Source organism: Stigmatopora nigra, chromosome 7, assembly GCF_051989575.1.
Source record: "Stigmatopora nigra isolate UIUO_SnigA chromosome 7, RoL_Snig_1.1, whole genome shotgun sequence".
Lineage (NCBI taxonomy): Eukaryota > Metazoa > Chordata > Actinopteri > Syngnathiformes > Syngnathidae > Stigmatopora > Stigmatopora nigra.
This window is the reverse complement of record NC_135514.1, coordinates 10063114-10080370: the sequence shown is the minus strand read 5'-3', so window position 1 is coordinate 10080370 and position 17257 is coordinate 10063114. Positions and strand designations below refer to the sequence as shown.

Genomic DNA, 17257 nt, shown 5'->3' with positions numbered 1-17257 from the left:
GGCTTTTTGGCTTAAAAACGACATAGTATAGTAAGGCTTTTTTCTTAAAAAAAACGACATAGTATAGTAAGGCTTTTTGGCTTAAAAAAACGACATAGTATAGTAAGGCTTTTTGGCTTAAAAAAACGACATAGTATAGTAAGGCTTTTTTCTTTAAAAAACGACATAGTATAGTAAGGCTTTTTTCTTAAAAAAACGACATAGTATAGTAAGGCTTTTTTCTTAAAAAAAACGACATAGTATAGTAAGGCTTTTTGGCTTAAAAAAACGACATAGTATAGTAAGGCTTTTTTCTTAAAAAAAACGACATAGTATAGTAAGGCTTTTTGGCTTAAAAAAACGACATAGTATAGTAAGGCTTTTTGGCTTAAAAACGACATAGTATAGTAAGGCTTTTTTCTTTAAAAAAACGACATAGTATAGTAAGGCTTTTTTCTTTAAAAAAACGACATAGTATAGTATGGCTTTTTTCTTTAAAAAAACGACATAGTATAGTAAGGCTTTTTTCTTTAAAAAACGACATAGTATAGTAAGGCTTTTTGGCTTAAAAAAATGACATAGTATAGTAAGGCTTTTTGGCTTAAAAAAACGACATAGTATAGTAAGGCTTTTTTCTTAAAAAAACGACATAGTATAGTAAGGCTTTTTTCTTAAAAAAAACGACATAGTATAGTAAGGCTTTTTGGCTTAAAAAAACGACATAGTATAGTAAGGCTTTTTTCTTAAAAAAAACGACATAGTATAGTAAGGCTTTTTGGCTTAAAAAAACGACATAGTATAGTAAGGCTTTTTGGCTTAAAAACGACATAGTATAGTAAGGCTTTTTTCTTTAAAAAAACGACATAGTATAGTAAGGCTTTTTTCTTTAAAAAAACGACATAGTATAGTGTGGCTTTTTTCTTTAAAAAAACGACATAGTATAGTAAGGCTTTTTTCTTTAAAAAACGACATAGTATAGTAAGGCTTTTTGGCTTAAAAAAATGACATAGTATAGTAAGGCTTTTTGGCTTAAAAAAAACGACATAGTATAGTAAGGCTTTTTTCTTAAAAAAACGACATAGTATAGTAAGGCTTTTTTCTTAAAAAAACGACATAGTATAGTAAGGCTTTTTTCTTAAAAAAAACGACATAGTATAGTAAGGCTTTTTTCTTAAAAAAAACGACATAGTATAGTAAGGCTTTTTTCTTTAAAAAAACGACATAGTATAGTAAGGCTTTTTGGCTTAAAAAACGACATAGTATAGTAAGGCTTTTTGGCTTAAAAAAACGACATCGTATAGTAAGGCTTTTTTCTTAAAAAAAACGACATAGTATAGTAAGGCTTTTTTCTTAAAAAAACGACATAGTATAGTAAGGCTTTTTTCTTAAAAAAAAACGACATAGTATAGTAAGGCTTTTTTCTTAAAAAAACGACATAGTATAGTAAGGCTTTTTTCTTAAAAAAAACGACATAGTATAGTAAGGCTTTTTTCTTTAAAAAACGACATAGTATAGTAAGGCTTTTTTCTTTAAAAAAACGACATAGTATAGTAAGGCTTTTTTCTTTAAAAAAACGACATAGTATAGTATGGCTTTTTTCTTTAAAAAAACGACATAGTATAGTATGGCTTTTTTCTTTAAAAAAACGACATAGTATAGTAAGGCTTTTTTCTTTAAAAAACGACATAGTATAGTAAGGCTTTTTGGCTTAAAAACGACATAGTATAGTAAGGCTTTTTTCTTTAAAAAAATGACATAGTATAGTAAGGCTTTTTTCTTTAAAAAAACGACATAGTATAGTATGGCTTTTTTCTTTAAAAAAACGACATAGTATAGTAAGGCTTTTTTCTTTAAAAAACGACATAGTATAGTAAGGCTTTTTGGCTTAAAAAAACGACATAGTATAGTAAGGCTTTTTGGCTTAAAAACGACATAGTATAGTAAGGCTTTTTTCTTAAAAAAACGACATAGTATAGTAAGGCTTTTTTCTTAAAAAAACGACATAGTATAGTAAGGCTTTTTTCTTAAAAAAACGACATAGTATAGTAAGGCTTTTTTCTTAAAAAAACGACATAGTATAGTAAGGCTTTTTTCTTAAAAAAACGACATAGTATAGTAAGGCTTTTTCTCTTCAAAAACGACATAGTATAGTAAGGCTTTTTTCTTAAAAAAACGACATAGTATATAAGGCTTTTTTCTTAAAAAAAACGACATAGTATAGTAAGGCTTTTTCTCTTCAAAAAAACGACATAGTATAGTAAGGCTTTTTCTCTTCAAAAACGACATAGTATAGTAAGGCTTTTTTCTTAAAAAAAACGACATAGTATAGTAAGGCTTTTTTGGCTTAAAAAAACGACATAGTATAGTAAGGCTTTTTTCTTAAAAAAAACGACATAGTATAGTAAGGCTTTTTTCTTAAAAAAACGACATAGTATAGTAAGGCTTTTTTCTTAAAAAAACGACATAGTATAGTAAGGCTTTTTTCTTTAAAAAACGACATAGTATAGTAAGGCTTTTTTCTTTAAAAAAACGACATAGTATAGTAAGGCTTTTTTCTTTAAAAAACGACATAGTATAGTATGGCTTTTTTCTTTAAAAAAACGACATAGTATAGTATGGCTTTTTTCTTTAAAAAAACGACATAGTATAGTAAGGCTTTTTTCTTTAAAAAACGACATAGTATAGTAAGGCTTTTTGGCTTAAAAACGACATAGTATAGTAAGGCTTTTTTCTTTAAAAAAACGACATAGTATAGTAAGGCTTTTTTCTTTAAAAAAACGACATAGTATAGTATGGCTTTTTTCTTTAAAAAAACGACATAGTATAGTAAGGCTTTTTTCTTTAAAAAACGACATAGTATAGTAAGGCTTTTTGGCTTAAAAAAACGACATAGTATAGTAAGGCTTTTTGGCTTAAAAACGACATAGTATAGTAAGGCTTTTTTCTTAAAAAAACGACATAGTATAGTAAGGCTTTTTTCTTAAAAAAACGACATAGTATAGTAAGGCTTTTTTCTTAAAAAAACGACATAGTATAGTAAGGCTTTTTTCTTAAAAAAACGACATAGTATAGTAAGGCTTTTTTCTTAAAAAAACGACATAGTATAGTAAGGCTTTTTTCTTAAAAAAACGACATAGTATAGTAAGGCTTTTTCTCTTCAAAAACGACATAGTATAGTAAGGCTTTTTTCTTAAAAAAACGACATAGTATAGTAAGGCTTTTTTCTTAAAAAAAACGACATAGTATAGTAAGGCTTTTTCTCTTCAAAAAAACGACATAGTATAGTAAGGCTTTTTCTCTTCAAAAACGACATAGTATAGTAAGGCTTTTTTCTTAAAAAAAACGACATAGTATAGTAAGGCTTTTTTGGCTTAAAAAAACGACATAGTATAGTAAGGCTTTTTTCTTAAAAAAAACGACATAGTATAGTAAGGCTTTTTTCTTAAAAAAAACGACATAGTATAGTAAGGCTTTTTGGCTTAAAAAAACGACATAGTATAGTAAGGCTTTTTTCTTAAAAAAAACGACATAGTATAGTAAGGCTTTTTTCTTAAAAAAACGACATAGTATAGTAAGGCGTTTTTCTTAAAAAAAACGACATAGTATAGTAAGGCTTTTTCTCTTCAAAAACGACATAGTATAGTAAGGCTTTTTTCTTAAAAAAAACGACATAGTATAGTAAGGCTTTTTGGCTTAAAAAAACGACATAGTATAGTAAGGCTTTTTGGCTTAAAAACGACATAGTATAGTAAGGCTTTTTTCTTAAAAAAACAACATAGTATAGTAAGGCTTTTTTCTTAAAAAAACGACATAGTATAGTAAGGCTTTTTTCTTAAAAAAACGACATAGTATAGTAAGGCTTTTTTCTTAAAAAAAACGACATAGTATAGTAAGGCTTTTTTCTTAAAAAAAACGACATAGTATAGTAAGGCTTTTTCTCTTAAAAAAAACGACATAGTATAGTAAGGCTTTTTTCTTAAAAAAAACGACATAGTATAGTAAGGCTTTTTGGCTTAAAAAAACGACATAGTATAGTAAGGCTTTTTTCTTAAAAAAAACGACATAGTATAGTAAGGCTTTTTTCTTAAAAAAAACGACATAGTATAGTAAGGCTTTTTGGCTTAAAAAAACGACATAGTATAGTAAGGCTTTTTGGCTTAAAAAAACGACATAGTATAGTAAGGCTTTTTTCTTAAAAAAAACGACATAGTATAGTAAGGCTTTTTTCTTAAAAAAAAACGACATAGTATAGTAAGGCTTTTTTCTTAAAAAAACGACATAGTATAGTAAGGCTTTTTTCTTAAAAAAACGACATAGTATAGTAAGGCTTTTTTCTTTAAAAAAACGACATAGTATAGTAAGGCTTTTTTCTTTAAAAAAACGACATAGTATAGTAAGGCTTTTTTCTTTAAAAAAACGACATAGTATAGTATGGCTTTTTTCTTTAAAAAAACGACATAGTATTGTAAGGCTTTTTTCTTTAAAAAACGACATAGTATAGTAAGGCTTTTTGGCTTAAAAAAACGACATAGTATAGTAAGGCTTTTTGGCTTAAAAACGACATAGTATAGTAAGGCTTTTTTCTTTAAAAAAACGACATAGTATAGTAAGGCTTTTTTCTTTAAAAAAACGACATAGTATAGTAAGGCTTTTTTCTTAAAAAAAACGACATAGTATAGTAAGGCTTTTTTCTTAAAAAAAACGACATAGTATAGTAAGGCTTTTTGGCTTAAAAACGACATAGTATAGTAAGGCTTTTTTCTTAAAAAAAACGACATAGTATAGTAAGGCTTTTTTCTTAAAAAAAACGACATAGTATAGTAAGGCTTTTTTCTTAAAAAAAACGACATAGTATAGTAAGGCTTTTTTCTTAAAAAAAACGACATAGTATAGTAAGGCTTTTTTCTTAAAAAAAACGACATAGTATAGTAAGGCTTTTTTCTTAAAAAAAACGACATAGTATAGTAAGGCTTTTTTCTTTAAAAAACGACATAGTATAGTAAGGCTTTTTGGCTTAAAAACGACATAGTATAGTAAGGCTTTTTTCTTAAAAAAACGACATAGTATAGTAAGGCTTTTTTCTTAAAAAAAACGACATAGTATAGTAAGGCTTTTTTCTTAAAAAAACGACATAGTATAGTAAGGCTTTTTTCTTAAAAAAACGACATAGTATAGTAAGGCTTTTTTCTTTAAAAAACGACATAGTATAGTAAGGCTTTTTGGCTTAAAAACGACATAGTATAGTAAGGCTTTTTTCTTTAAAAAAATGACATAGTATAGTAAGGCTTTTTTCTTTAAAAAAACGACATAGTATAGTAAGGCTTTTTTCTTAAAAAAACGACATAGTATAGTAAGGCTTTTTTCTTAAAAAAACGACATAGTATAGTAAGGCTTTTTTCTTAAAAAAACGACATAGTATAGTAAGGCTTTATGGCTTAAAAAAACGACATAGTATAGTAAGGCTTTTTGGCTTAAAAACGACATAGTATAGTAAGGCTTTTTTCTTAAAAAAACGACATAGTATAGTAAGGCTTTTTTCTTAAAAAAACGACATAGTATAGTAAAGCTTTTTTCTTAAAAAAAACGACATAGTATAGTAAGGCTTTTTTCTTAAAAAAAACGACATAGTATAGTAAGGCTTTTTCTCTTCAAAAAAACGACATAGTATAGTAAGGCTTTTTCTCTTCAAAAAAAACGACATAGTATAGTAAGGCTTTTTCTCTTCAAAAACGACATAGTATAGTAAGGCTTTTTCTCTTCAAAAACGACATAGTATAGTAAGGCTTTTTGGCTTAAAAAAACGACATAGTATAGTAAGGCTTTTTGGCTTAAAAAAACGACATAGTATAGTAAGGCTTTTTGGCTTAAAAAACGACATAGTATAGTAAGGCTTTTTGGCTTAAAAAAACGACATAGTATAGTAAGGCTTTTTTCTTTAAAAAATGACATAGTATAGTAAGGCTTTTTTCTTAAAAAAACGACATAGTATAGTAAGGCTTTTTTATTAAAAAAACGACATAGTATAGTAAGGCTTTTTTCTAAAAAAAACGACATAGTATAGTAAGGCTTTTTCTCTTCAAAAACGACAGAGTATAGTAAGGCTTTTTTCTTAAAAAAACGACATAGTATAGTAAGGCTTTTTTCTTAAAAAAACGACATAGTATAGTAAGGCTTTTTCTCTTCAAAAACGACATAGTATAGTAAGGCTTTTTTCTTAAAAAAACGACATAGTATAGTAAGGCTTTTTTCTTAAAAAAACGACACAGTATAGGAAGGCTTTTTCTCTTCAAAAAAACGACATATTATAGTAAGGCTTTTTTCTTTAAAAAAAAACGACATTGTATAGTAAGGTTTTTCACAGCGTCCAGTCGGGAAAAGGTGGTTGAGCGGCCGCAGGAGCAGTTGGGACAGATGCACGTCGCTATCGTCATGCCAGGTTGGAAACTCCGTCTGTAAAATAGTAAAGATCTTAGCGTTGTGGTTCAAAAATGTTGTCAATTTGGGTAGTGTTGAGAAATCCTTGTCTCTGTGTCATGAAAGGTGCATTGGACAACGTGGAAGAGGAGCAGGAGGAGAAGAAGGGGGTGCCGTGGAACAACCGACCAGTCAAGGTATCCTTTCCTCACCCCGTGACAGCCGTGGGTAATTTATCTTATGTTGTCGGTGTTGTTCCTTATTCTTCTTCTATTTGCTCTGCTTTGTAAGTTTACCTAACTTTTCCCACTTCCAGGTACAATAATGTACTAAGTATGATCTGGTAGTGAAAAGAGACAAAACAACAAATACTACTGTGTAATCTTTCAGAGTGGTGGCCCAGTGGATAAGTCATCAGTCTGCCACCTCTGTGGTCCTGGGTTTAAATCCCAGTGCACGCAAAGATTTTCCCACTATTATTCAAGTAAATGAATGAGATAAAAGTATAAGTATTACTTACTTCTTTCACAGAGTGGTGGCTCAATGGTTAAGTCATCAGTCTCTCACCTCTGTGGTCCTGAGTTCGAATCCCAGTGCCTGCAAAGATTTTCAAAATATTATTCAAGTAAATGAATGAGATAAAAGTATAAGTATTACTAACTTCTCTCACAGGGTGGTGGCTCAATGGTTAAGTCATCAGTCTCTCACCTCTGTGGTCCCAAGTTCAAATCCCAGTGCCTGCAAAGATTTTCAAAATATTATTCAAGTAAATGAATGAGATATAAGTATAAGTATTACTAACTTCTTTCACAGGGTGGTGGCTCAATGGTTAAGTCATCAGTCTCTCACCTCTGTGGTCCTGAGTTCGAATCCCAGTACCTGCAAAGATTTTCAAAATATTATTCAAGTAAATGAATGAGATAAAAGTATAAGTATTACCAACTTCTTTCACAGGGTCGTGGCTCAATGGTTAAGTCATCAGTCTCTCACCTCTGTGGTCCTGAGTTCGAATCCCAGTGCCTGCAAAGATTTTCAAAATATTATTCAAGTAAATGAATGAGATAAAAGTATAAGTATTACTAACTTCTCTCACAGGGTGGTGGCTCAATGGTTAAGTCATCAGTCTCTCACCTCTGTGGTCCCAAGTTCAAATCCCAGTGCCTGCAAAGATTTTCAAAATATTATTCAAGTAAATGAATGAGATATAAGTATAAGTATTACTAACTTCTTTCACAGGGTGGTGGCTCAATGGTTAAGTCATCAGTCTCTCACCTCTGTGGTCCTGAGTTCGAATCCCAGTACCTGCAAAGATTTTCAAAATATTATTCAAGTAAATGAATGAGATAAAAGTATAAGTATTACCAACTTCTTTCACAGGGTGGTGGCTCAATGGTTAAGTCATCAGTCTCTCACCTCTGTGGTCCTGAGTTCGAATCCCAGTGCCTGCAAAGATTTTCAAAATATTATTCAAGTAAATGAATGAGATAAAAGTATAAGCATTACTAACTTCTTTCACAGGGTGGTGGCTCAATGGTTAAGTCATCAGTCTCTCATCTCTGTGGTACTGAGTTCGAATCCCAGTGCCTGCAAAGATTTTCAAAATATTATTCAAGTAAATGAAAGAGGTAAAAGTACAAGTACTACCAAATATTCTCAGAGGGTGGCGGCTCAATGGTTAAGTCATCAGTCTCTCACCTCTGTGGTCCTGGGTTCAAGTCCCAGTGAATGCAAAGATTTTCCCACAATTGTTCAGATTAAAGAACAAGTACAATTGCCTAAGTGTCTAAGTCTTCAGTAGTAGATGAAGCGTTTTGTCAAAAAAAAATACTAAGTGTTTCATCCCATTTCCTTAGATAAAACGTTCCTTCGTCTTAGAATCACCTCCTGTTTTATCAAAACAACAAGCCACAAGCATGTTTAGAAAAAGTAAGGACATTTATTTTCATCCCTCATATGTGACCATATATTACGTCCAAGTACAGACTTAATTTGATTCTCACGTGACATCCAGGTTCCTCCACGTCATCGACGTTCCTCTCCAAGTAAATACCAGTGCACGGATTCACCAAGATGTGGCTTGGCCAGTGCCGGTTTTTGGGTGGTCTTCTTCTCCAGAAATCACAGTAGTAAAAAGAGCGTCTCTGAATTTAATGGGAAAAATTCAGTCCGGTTTCCTGTGTGTGTGTGTCTGTATTTCTGTTTATTTGTGGCGGTCTCCGTGTCAGTCCGTGAGCTTGTTCGTGGGGGGGCGGGGACTATGGGTCCTTTTAACCGATGATGACGCTAAAGCCGCACTGGAACTTGTTTTTGCGGTGGTTAAGGAAGGCTCCCAGTGCCATGGTGAGGGGCAGCGGCGGCAGTTTTTTCTCCAGCGTGGCACCCACCACCCAGTTGCTGTCCACGGTTCCTAAAAGAGCACGGAAGACAATCATCTCCCATTCCATCCAAAACATCATTCTCAGTTAGTTCACCTTTAAAGAGCAAGTTGGCTTTGGGCACATCGAGCTGATAACCCAAAGATGTTGTGGTCTCTTTCATCCGTGTGCTGGCTTCAAACTCAACACCCACCTGCAACTGTTGAAGAATAATAATAACAACGTCAACAATCACAAGATGATCAAAAGAGAAATTTGCAAATATTAAACATTTTTAAATGTAATTTTTTTTTTTAAAAAAAGTATGTTTTACCTTTAGATAAAGTGCCAGTAAAAGTGTTTTAATTTGTGATTACATTGTACTGAGATCATTGTAACTCATTCAACAGCAATAAAGATCGAATCCATCTGAATTGTTTGTTGGCATTAAAAGATCCTGTTTTCGTGACATTAACTGCGATAGACAAACTTTTACCTGCTCGTTAGCTTTATGATAATAAGTCGCGTGACACCCAGCTCCTCCCATCGTCAGCGTGGCCACGTAGTTGTCACCTGAGGACAACAAATGTGCAAGGTCTTCACAAAATGACATCTTTTCTTAGAAAAATCTGTACTAATATTTCTTTCCGTGAGTATAAGAGTAAGTAGGTTTTTGTATTTGTTTTTTTTTACCTGTGTACCTTCCCAGAAGGGATGTAACCGTTCCTTCCTCACCCGGTCGCCGGTGATATACGAGTTCGCCACCAAGTGCGAGGGCAGGAGTGATGGACTGGAGATAATGGGCCACGACGATGCCTTAAAACAAACACAAAGAGCAGTAAATGAGTTTTACAAACCAATAAAATAATAGAATCTTGTCAGAGTATAAAAAAATAATCTATATGAGAACGATAGAATGGAAAAGGAGTATATAGACGTGTTTTTATTGATTTTTAACATAGATACAAAATTGAAAGTGGGTCCCGAATTATGGGAATCTATCAACTTCAGGAAAGTACCACCCTCCCACGTGATACATGACCATGACCCAAAAAGTCCTACCAGAGCCTACGAGGACGTCGGGGTTTCCCAGCGTCAGTGCGGTCGTAAAATCGGCGCCGCGGTACTCCAGGTCACATTGCCAGTTGACGAACTTGTGCTGCTGCGTCTGGCAGAACATACGCAAAAATGAGTGAGTTTGGTTCCACAAAATCCCAGACCCCATGCCTGAAAGCAACTTACCTGGAGGGCAATTTTGGAGCGGACGGCAGAAGTGAGCTGGTGGATGATTTGGGCGTTGAGGCTGCCAGTGTTGTCCATGTCACCCACCACGACGGGGAAGGACTAATGGGGAAGGATACAATTATTGTCTACTAATAATGATTTAATATAGTTTTTTTTTTCATTTTCCACATATTGCCAGCTGCTAGGAATGAGAAATGGAAAAAGTATTCTGGATTCTAACCTCAGAGGGTCCGGTCTGTTTGCTACCGACGTACGTGGAGCCAAAACGATATCCGGAGTCGCCCAGCGTGCTGAGCGTGATGGTGTGGCTGACCTGGAAATGATTACTCAAGCCTTTATTCACCACTAACCGGACTCCTTCCATCTGGAGAGGGAACACCTCTGCAAAAAAAATAAAAATACATACATTTAAAAAAAGACACCAAAACATTGTAACTCTTGGAAATGAGGAAGAAGATTCTTCCTCATTGTAGTTGTATTCCATTTTTTATGTGAATGTATCAATTGTAAAATGAACATTTAAAAAAATACTTATTTCCCTTTTTTAAAGCATTAGACTGTTAGATGTTAATCATGACAGGCCAAATTTATTAAAACAAAAAATGGCTGAAATGTGTGCAGTGAAAATGCAAATAGTGTTATTCGTTAGCACTTTTCAAAACAGACCGTCATCACAAAACACGCAGAAATGGCAAGTTAATTCTACACGTCCCAACCTGAGTGTGTCTATGATGACTCTTGAAGTTTGTAAGTGGTTAAGACTGGACTAAAACAAAGGCTTACCTTTACATTTGCGATGGCACTCCTCGTACGTGCCGGGGTTGGGGAGCGGCGACGCCTGTGCTGCGTCCGTTATCTGCAGCTCGGAGGACGGAGAGACGGGGGACACTGCGGGCATGGTGAACCCTGCTGGCATCGAAACCAACCCCGGCACCCCTTGGCCCCCTCCGGCCGGGGTGGATGCGGGGGAAGAGGCAGCTAGCACACTGCCCATGCTCTGAGCTTTGTACAGACTGGAAGAAGGTGTATGGGGAATTAATAACTTTACTCAAAGTACACTGATCTTTGTTTTCTATTGTAAATTCATTCATACGTTTGCCATGCAGCTCATCCTATTTTTTTTGGATTAAAATCCCTGAAAATTCAGTTTGTTTTTATCTAAAACAATGTTTATCTTAGCTTTTTTCTATATTTTAAGATTTTACAAAAGGATTTTTTAAACTAAAAACTGATTTTTTTTTAAATTGCAGTTATTTGTTTAAAAGGGGGAAATAATATAATAAGATATAATATACATCTATATCTATCATTTGAATTTGATCCTAAAACAGAAAGTTGGCACTCATGATTTACTTTCTCGGGCCACGCGAAATTATGCAGCGGACCAGATTTGCCCCCCGAGCCACCCGTTCGACACCTGCGCTGTAAAGACTGTTTTTGACAGTTCTAATATAGTGAGTAAATGGATTGCACCGTTACTATTTGAGAATAAAAATAGCTCCAAAACAAGACAATAATAAGAGCATTGGGATTGAGATGGAAAATAGTGATTACACGTCCAGTAACTCAATGACAATTACAGGAAGGGTAAACTAGCCACCTATGGTATAGTGTAGTATAGAGTAGAGCAGCTTCTAGTTAAGGCCCAAATAGGTAAATTTCTTCTCCTAATTGAACTAATGTTGTTCACGCCAGACGGATGTTTTGTACCTATAGATTAGTGTTCTGCACACAGACGGACGCAATAGTTATTATAATATAAATCGAAGTGGGAGATGCTAGTTAGCATGCTTGTGCTAAGAAGCTAACTGACTAGCCTCAGACAAAGCCATGTGGATGGCCACGAGATCCTCCTGTCCGCTACGGGCAAATGCTGGCGACGTCGGTTATCAATACCGTTCGAAAAATAAGAAATTACTTTAACTATACCGATAAAAATGGAATTTTACGTTCGGTTTACTCACGATAAAGGATTGGTTCCAGGGGAGGGGGCAGTTCAGCACCGGTAAAGTTCACCGCAGTGTTGGTGGCCGTAGTCGGGAAGGTCCAACCAACTTCCGGGGTCTGTGTCCGCCTATTGGCCAAAATCGAGGGAGTCTTCCTCACCATTGGTCAGAATCGACCATACATCCGCCCACTTGCGGCTACGTCACAGCACGGGGGTCATCCACCAATCAGTAGATTCATTCAATCTTCCATTGAATGACATTCCAAGGGTACGTAGGTTTTAGTCATCATTTTTCAAATAAAAAAGCTCGGTTTGAGCTTTCTCATAATGTCATTCATTAGTGACGCTTCCCGTACGTAGGTGGGGATTTAATTAGTCAAATAAACATTCAGGATATCATGTAGTAAACCTAGTTGTAGGCACATCAGATCAGTATTTAAAAAAAAAACTTAATCATTAAGTTATTAGTACACATTTTTAGGAAAGGTTTGTCTATTTTTTTGTGCACCCCTACACCTAATTCCCAATTTTTTTTTTTTTTTTTTGGGGGGGGGGGGGGGAGAATGACCTTAAAAAACGGTTTAAAAAAAAACCAACTATTTCCCCATGCAAATGTCTGTTGTTTAAATACAACAATGTGCTATCAGCTAATATACATGATTGTGAGTCCATAAACCACAGAATCCAGGAAAAACGATTGTATTAGCATGCATTTTTCCAAATGCTTGGAAGCATTAAATCCCATTATCGTGTGCACATGTAGTTGATTAAAAGAAAAGCAATATTCATCGAGATACTTTTATTTTTTTTACCAAGACAGAGACATCAACTTTTTATAGAAAAAAAAATCTTGCTCTGCTCAGTTGTGGAACAACACAATTGTTTGTGGAAAAAAACTTAACAGCAAGACAATGAAGACGTTCAAACAAAATTTCTGCCTTGTTGACTGAACCAATGTTGTTTTTCTCTTCATGACAAAACTTAGGCAAACGGGCAGGTTGTAAACAAAAGAGAAGTAGAACCCTTCGTATGTTGTCTTGAACCATCAATTTGCAAAGCCACAGATGTTTTTTTTCTCCTGAAAAACAAAACAACTATAAACAAAAATAAATAAGCACATGTAGTAATAATAGAGTCCTATCCACAACAAAAGGCACTCATGCAATGCATATAATCGCACCACATAATTGAAGTGTCCATTATCAATGTATCACTTAACGGTCTGAGATGTGGAAGACAGCAGCTTCCACATATTTTTTCCTTCTTTTTTAAACCGTGGCTCTCCTTTTCCCACAAAAATAAAGCATAAAGCGAAATGGTTCTACGTTTACTTTTATCATGCAGTGCAGAAATGTTCTTTTCTGACTTAATCCGCCCACAAACACTAAAAACATACCCCCAAAAAAACTATGGGGGTGATTCAAAGTCACTTACATTCACTCAGGCCATTCACAGTTTTTTTCTGGTCCATTATCGTCGTCAGGATCCACAGAGTGAAACTCTGCCACATACAGGCTCTTGTCAATGCTGCTGGGAATGGGTTTGATGTCAGTGACCAGCTGGTCTTCGATGCTCTTCAGGTTGTGACGGTCCTCTGATGTGATCAGGTTGATGGCCAAACCGAAATGGCCGAAACGCCCTAAAAAGGAATGCAAAAAAAAAAAAATCAAGCACAAACGAAAGCCGACAGTTATAAGGTCAGGATTACACAAGTAGACGGAAGAGCTAGTATTCACCTGATCTTCCGATGCGGTGCAAGTAGGTCTCTCCACTTTTGGGAAAGTCAAAGTTGATGACCACATTCACTGCCTGGATATCAATTCCCCTCGTAAACAAGTCTGTCAGACACTTAATATTAACCATCAATTCACATCATTGAGACCGAGCGCCAAGTTCCTTCACTAACCTGTGCACACCAAGTTTCTGCAAAGACCATTGCGGAAATCGTGGAATACGCGGTTCCTGTACTCCTGCAACATTTTGGCATGGATGTAGAAGCACGAGTAGCCTAGCTGCGTGATCTTCTTGGCCAAAAGCTCGACTCGCTGAGTGGAGTTACAGAAAATGATGGACTGGTTGATCTGAAGCTGTAACGCAAACTCTGATTTAGAAAGATGACCAACAGAGTGGAGAAAACTTTGAACTTTAAATTTCATCTTAAGACTCACCCTGGAAAAAAGTGTATTGAGACAGTGGACCTTTTGCCTTTCAGTCACATATGCATAATACTGAGTGATGCCTTTCAATGTGAGCTCCTCCATAAGATTGATTTCATAAGGCTTTTGCAGGTGTTTGTTCTAGAGGAGTGGAAAAACATTTCTTTAAAAAAACTTCTCTGAACCCGACAGTTTAAACATGAACATCAGCACACCATGAACGTCTGCACACTGATAGGAAAGGTTGCAGAGTAAAGCAAAATCTGCCTCTTCCTCGGTAAGAAGCTGATAATGTCTTCAATGATGACCACAAAGTCTTGGGATAGCAGTTTATCCGCCTGTAAGTCAAAATCATAATCATGAATCAAAACAAGATACGTAGGCTATTTTCAAGGAACGGAGAAAAATCTTACCTCATCCATCACCATCATTTGTATCTTATCGACTTTGGCCAGACCCTTCTTGATCAGGTCCAGTATTCTTCCAGGTGTGGCAATCACTACGTGCACTGTGGGGACAAAACGCAAGAAATGCCTCAAATGATACAGCAAACTTTCATTTTTTTGCTTTCCAAATGCATGTGAGGAAGAAAAGTTACTTTACCAATGTCGTCGAGTCGCATGATGTCATCCCTCAAATTGGTGCCACCAGTGGTAGCCATGACCTTAACTCCTCCGAGGTGCTTGCTGAGCTGAATACTGATCTGGCTCATCTGCAGGGCCAATTCACGCGTGGGCACTACAACTAAGGCTGAGAGGAGACACAAAAGTGGGGAGGGCTAATGAAATGTGAGGGTTAATGACACGTGAGGGCACAGTTAGTTAAAGGTCAGTGTTAAAATTAAGTTGTAGGGAGGGTGGCGTGAAGAAGGAGGCAAATGCGGACCTTGAATGTGACTCTTCTTTAGGTCTATTCTCTCCAGGAGAGGAATGAGGTAGGCTCCACTTTTGCCCGTTCCGTTTTTGGCACGGGCCAAAATATCTCGACCAGACAAGGCGATGGGGATGCTTTCTTCCTACAAATGAGAAAAGGTAATTGTCAATTATGTGTACTTTAAATAGAATTAAGAGAGTTAAATCAACAACAAGGGGCTATATGGAATAAATATACCTGTATAGGAGAGGGCTTCTCCCATCCCATCTCAAAGATCCCCATTAGGAGTTCTCTCTTCAGGCAGTAGTCTTCAAATTCATTTCCCTTGGTCGAGGTCACATCCTGTGGTTGGAAAAGCAAAAGATTGTAAACATGTTTTTTTTTGGTGAAAACTCGGTCTTGGGGATAAGGTTAGTTTACCGATGTTCTCATTCTGCTGTCTTTAGGAGGAAGCTCCAGGTACTTTTTCCAATCGTCCCCAAACCTTAGAAAATCAGATAGATTTTTTAAATGTGAGAATGATTCAGTTTATTCTGCAAACTTACTTGATAGAGCCTCCGCTCTGAGGAACATGGCTTCCCTCCTGGCCACCAAATCTTGCAGGCTTGCTGCCTCCAAGGGTCCCGTTCATGGGTCTGCTTAAGCCCATCATTTGGGCTGGATTTGCTGTTCTTGCTGAAGCCATTTTTTTCTCTGGCTTTTTTCTTGAATTGACCAGTGCAATTGATTCTCAACAGTGACTCGCTAAACAAGCAGAAACTAAAAAAGTAAAAACTGCACTGTATTCTGTTCTTGAGATTCTGTCAACAGGTCTCTTGAAAATAAGAGTACTGTGCGTGAATTATGATTATTTACAATATATAAATCTCCTGAAAAATTGGAGAAATTAATATTTAGATGAATAAATTACATCAAAAATATGAGACCTGGACTGCACCTTATCAAGTCTTCTATATTATCTTTGCCAGAGCAGCAATCTTGTTCATTGGTGTACCTTAGACTGTAAAGTGTTGTGTGTTGTATTTATTCAAATAGATTTTAAGAGTTTTTATGAGTGTTTCCTACATCTGAACCCTCTTGTTGCTTCAGGAATGGCTGTTGAGGTCACCTACAATGAAACAAATCAAGAAAATATTTTTTTAAATAACAAATTAAACAAAAATCCTGGTATATTGGACGAATATCACTTGGATAATAGTCTAGTACTGAAAATTATAACTTTTTTTCTATAACCGTCTTAATCGGTCGTATGCACCAAGTTGGCCATTGCGGATAAGAATTTGTTCTCAATGTGTTTAATCCATGTTAACACTTGTGATTATAATGTGACTTTATTAAAAACGCTAGCAACAGCCTGAAAGAAGAAAGTATACCCTGCGTGATTATTATATGGCGTAAATGTGTGGTCAAACGCCTTTGTCCTCAAATGTTTCTATTTTTAGAGAACATACAACTATATTGAAGACGCAAATATTTTCGCAATGGTGTCAACTAATAAATGCACGAATTAATAATCGGCGTTAATACTTTAATGAAACAATCCTACCATATATTACATTGCCAGATGTGTCAGTTCAGATTAAACGAAAGTTAAGAATTTTGTTCTATAGTGAAAAGCATCAATTGAAAAAAAAAAGTATAGACGAACACGGTCGACATCGTGGCCTAATATAAATTGACTTACACGAGGCCTAACTGCGGAGTAAAATAAAATACGTGGAAACCATCTTTAGTAAACGTAAAAGATAGTTTTAAACTTCCCCTCCAACTTGCTGAACTCGGAGAACAAAGTTAGCGTCCTATTAGCATAGGCAGCTGCGACGTTGACACTCGACATGGCAAACTTACCTTTGGCTCGCTACCTCCATTTAAAGCATCTTTTACTTGACGGGGAGCTCTAGCATGGATTATTATTCGATTTTAATAATAGTTATAGCTCGTTTGTAGAAATATTTCAATTAAATATCACTTCTTTTGTCTCCTCTCGCTTTCAAATGATTGACTTGGTAACATGGCTGCGTGCTCGCCTTACGATTGGTCGATAAGCTTTAAGGGGGCGGGATGACAACGAACCAATGAGACCACATCTTTCAAATTTAAGCTTTTTTTATTGGAACTAAATCAAGGTCGAATGTATTGCATTAAAAGAGTTAGGGGTTTATTTATATTTAATTATTATTATTATTGCAAAATTCAAAACAAACCTTAAACTTTAAGTTTCAAAAAATATATTCTCAATCAATACTTTTAAGTTCTCCAATCTTTCTTTAATACAAGTTATTCATAGT

General features: G+C 35.2%; 2 protein-coding genes and 1 long non-coding RNA gene across 9 annotated transcripts; all 3 read right to left on the bottom strand.

Annotated features, from left to right (window-relative positions):
- Window positions 1-5965: 5965 nt before the first annotated feature.
- LOC144199788 (uncharacterized) lies at window positions 5966-7923 on the bottom strand. Of its 3 annotated transcripts, XR_013326966.1 has the most exons (6): window positions 7901-7918; window positions 7807-7836; window positions 7666-7695; window positions 7384-7413; window positions 7196-7272; window positions 5966-6990 (listed from the first exon to the last, which is right to left on the bottom strand). It is a non-coding gene; the product is annotated as an uncharacterized LOC144199788 (long non-coding RNA). The 3 variants fall into 3 exon arrangements; XR_013326968.1 differs by having other exon boundaries at window positions 7196-7413; window positions 7619-7695; window positions 7807-7923; XR_013326967.1 differs by having other exon boundaries at window positions 7196-7413; window positions 7619-7914.
- A 386-nt stretch (window positions 7924-8309) lies between these two features.
- Window positions 8310-12067, bottom strand: tomm40 (translocase of outer mitochondrial membrane 40 homolog (yeast)). The gene is made up of 9 exons (XM_077721649.1): window positions 11957-12067; window positions 10776-11005; window positions 10213-10373; window positions 9990-10091; window positions 9810-9915; window positions 9441-9563; window positions 9244-9320; window positions 8865-8967; window positions 8310-8800 (listed from the first exon to the last, which is right to left on the bottom strand). The coding sequence occupies exons 2-9, from the start codon at window positions 10984-10986 to the stop codon at window positions 8661-8663; spliced, it is 1023 nt and encodes a 340-aa protein (XP_077577775.1). The 5' UTR covers window positions 10987-11005; window positions 11957-12067; the 3' UTR covers window positions 8310-8660.
- Window positions 12068-12724: 657 nt separating this feature from the next.
- ddx61 (DEAD (Asp-Glu-Ala-Asp) box helicase 61) lies at window positions 12725-17027 on the bottom strand. Of its 5 annotated transcripts, none has more exons than XM_077721547.1 (14): window positions 16818-17027; window positions 15907-16077; window positions 15515-15728; window positions 15390-15453; window positions 15207-15311; window positions 14982-15111; window positions 14700-14846; window positions 14510-14604; window positions 14312-14434; window positions 14109-14237; window positions 13847-14027; window positions 13677-13778; window positions 13375-13579; window positions 12725-13018 (listed from the first exon to the last, which is right to left on the bottom strand). In XM_077721547.1, exons 3-13 carry the CDS (start codon window positions 15652-15654, stop codon window positions 13377-13379), a joined length of 1419 nt encoding a protein of 472 aa, XP_077577673.1. In that variant the 5' UTR covers window positions 15655-15728; window positions 15907-16077; window positions 16818-17027; the 3' UTR covers window positions 12725-13018; window positions 13375-13376. The 5 variants fall into 5 exon arrangements, with proteins under 5 accessions (XP_077577673.1, XP_077577674.1, XP_077577675.1 ...); XM_077721548.1 differs by having other exon boundaries at window positions 15515-15713; XM_077721549.1 differs by having other exon boundaries at window positions 16035-16077.
- Window positions 17028-17257: the final 230 nt, after the last annotated feature.

What these genes read in the sequence shown, in the direction of transcription:
- ddx61 (XM_077721546.1), bottom strand. Translation starts at nt 15,654, where the DNA reads ATGGCTTCAGCAAGAACAGCAAATCCAGCCCAAATGATGGGCTTAAGC. An exon ending in CAGAGCGGAGGCTCTATCAA is followed by an intron (nt 15,454 to 15,514) that starts GTAAGTTTGCAG and finishes TGATTTTCTAAG; the next exon opens with GTTTGGGGACGATTGGAAAA. An exon ending in AGAAGCCCTCTCCTATACAG is followed by an intron (nt 15,112 to 15,206) that starts GTATATTTATTC and finishes TCTCATTTGTAG; the next exon opens with GAAGAAAGCATCCCCATCGC.
- tomm40 (XM_077721649.1), bottom strand. Translation starts at nt 10,986, where the DNA reads ATGGGCAGTGTGCTAGCTGCCTCTTCCCCCGCATCCACCCCGGCCGGA. An exon ending in GCTCCAAAATTGCCCTCCAG is followed by an intron (nt 9,916 to 9,989) that starts GTAAGTTGCTTT and finishes ATGTTCTGCCAG; the next exon opens with ACGCAGCAGCACAAGTTCGT. An exon ending in CCTTCTGGGAAGGTACACAG is followed by an intron (nt 9,321 to 9,440) that starts GTAAAAAAAAAC and finishes TGTTGTCCTCAG; the next exon opens with GTGACAACTACGTGGCCACG.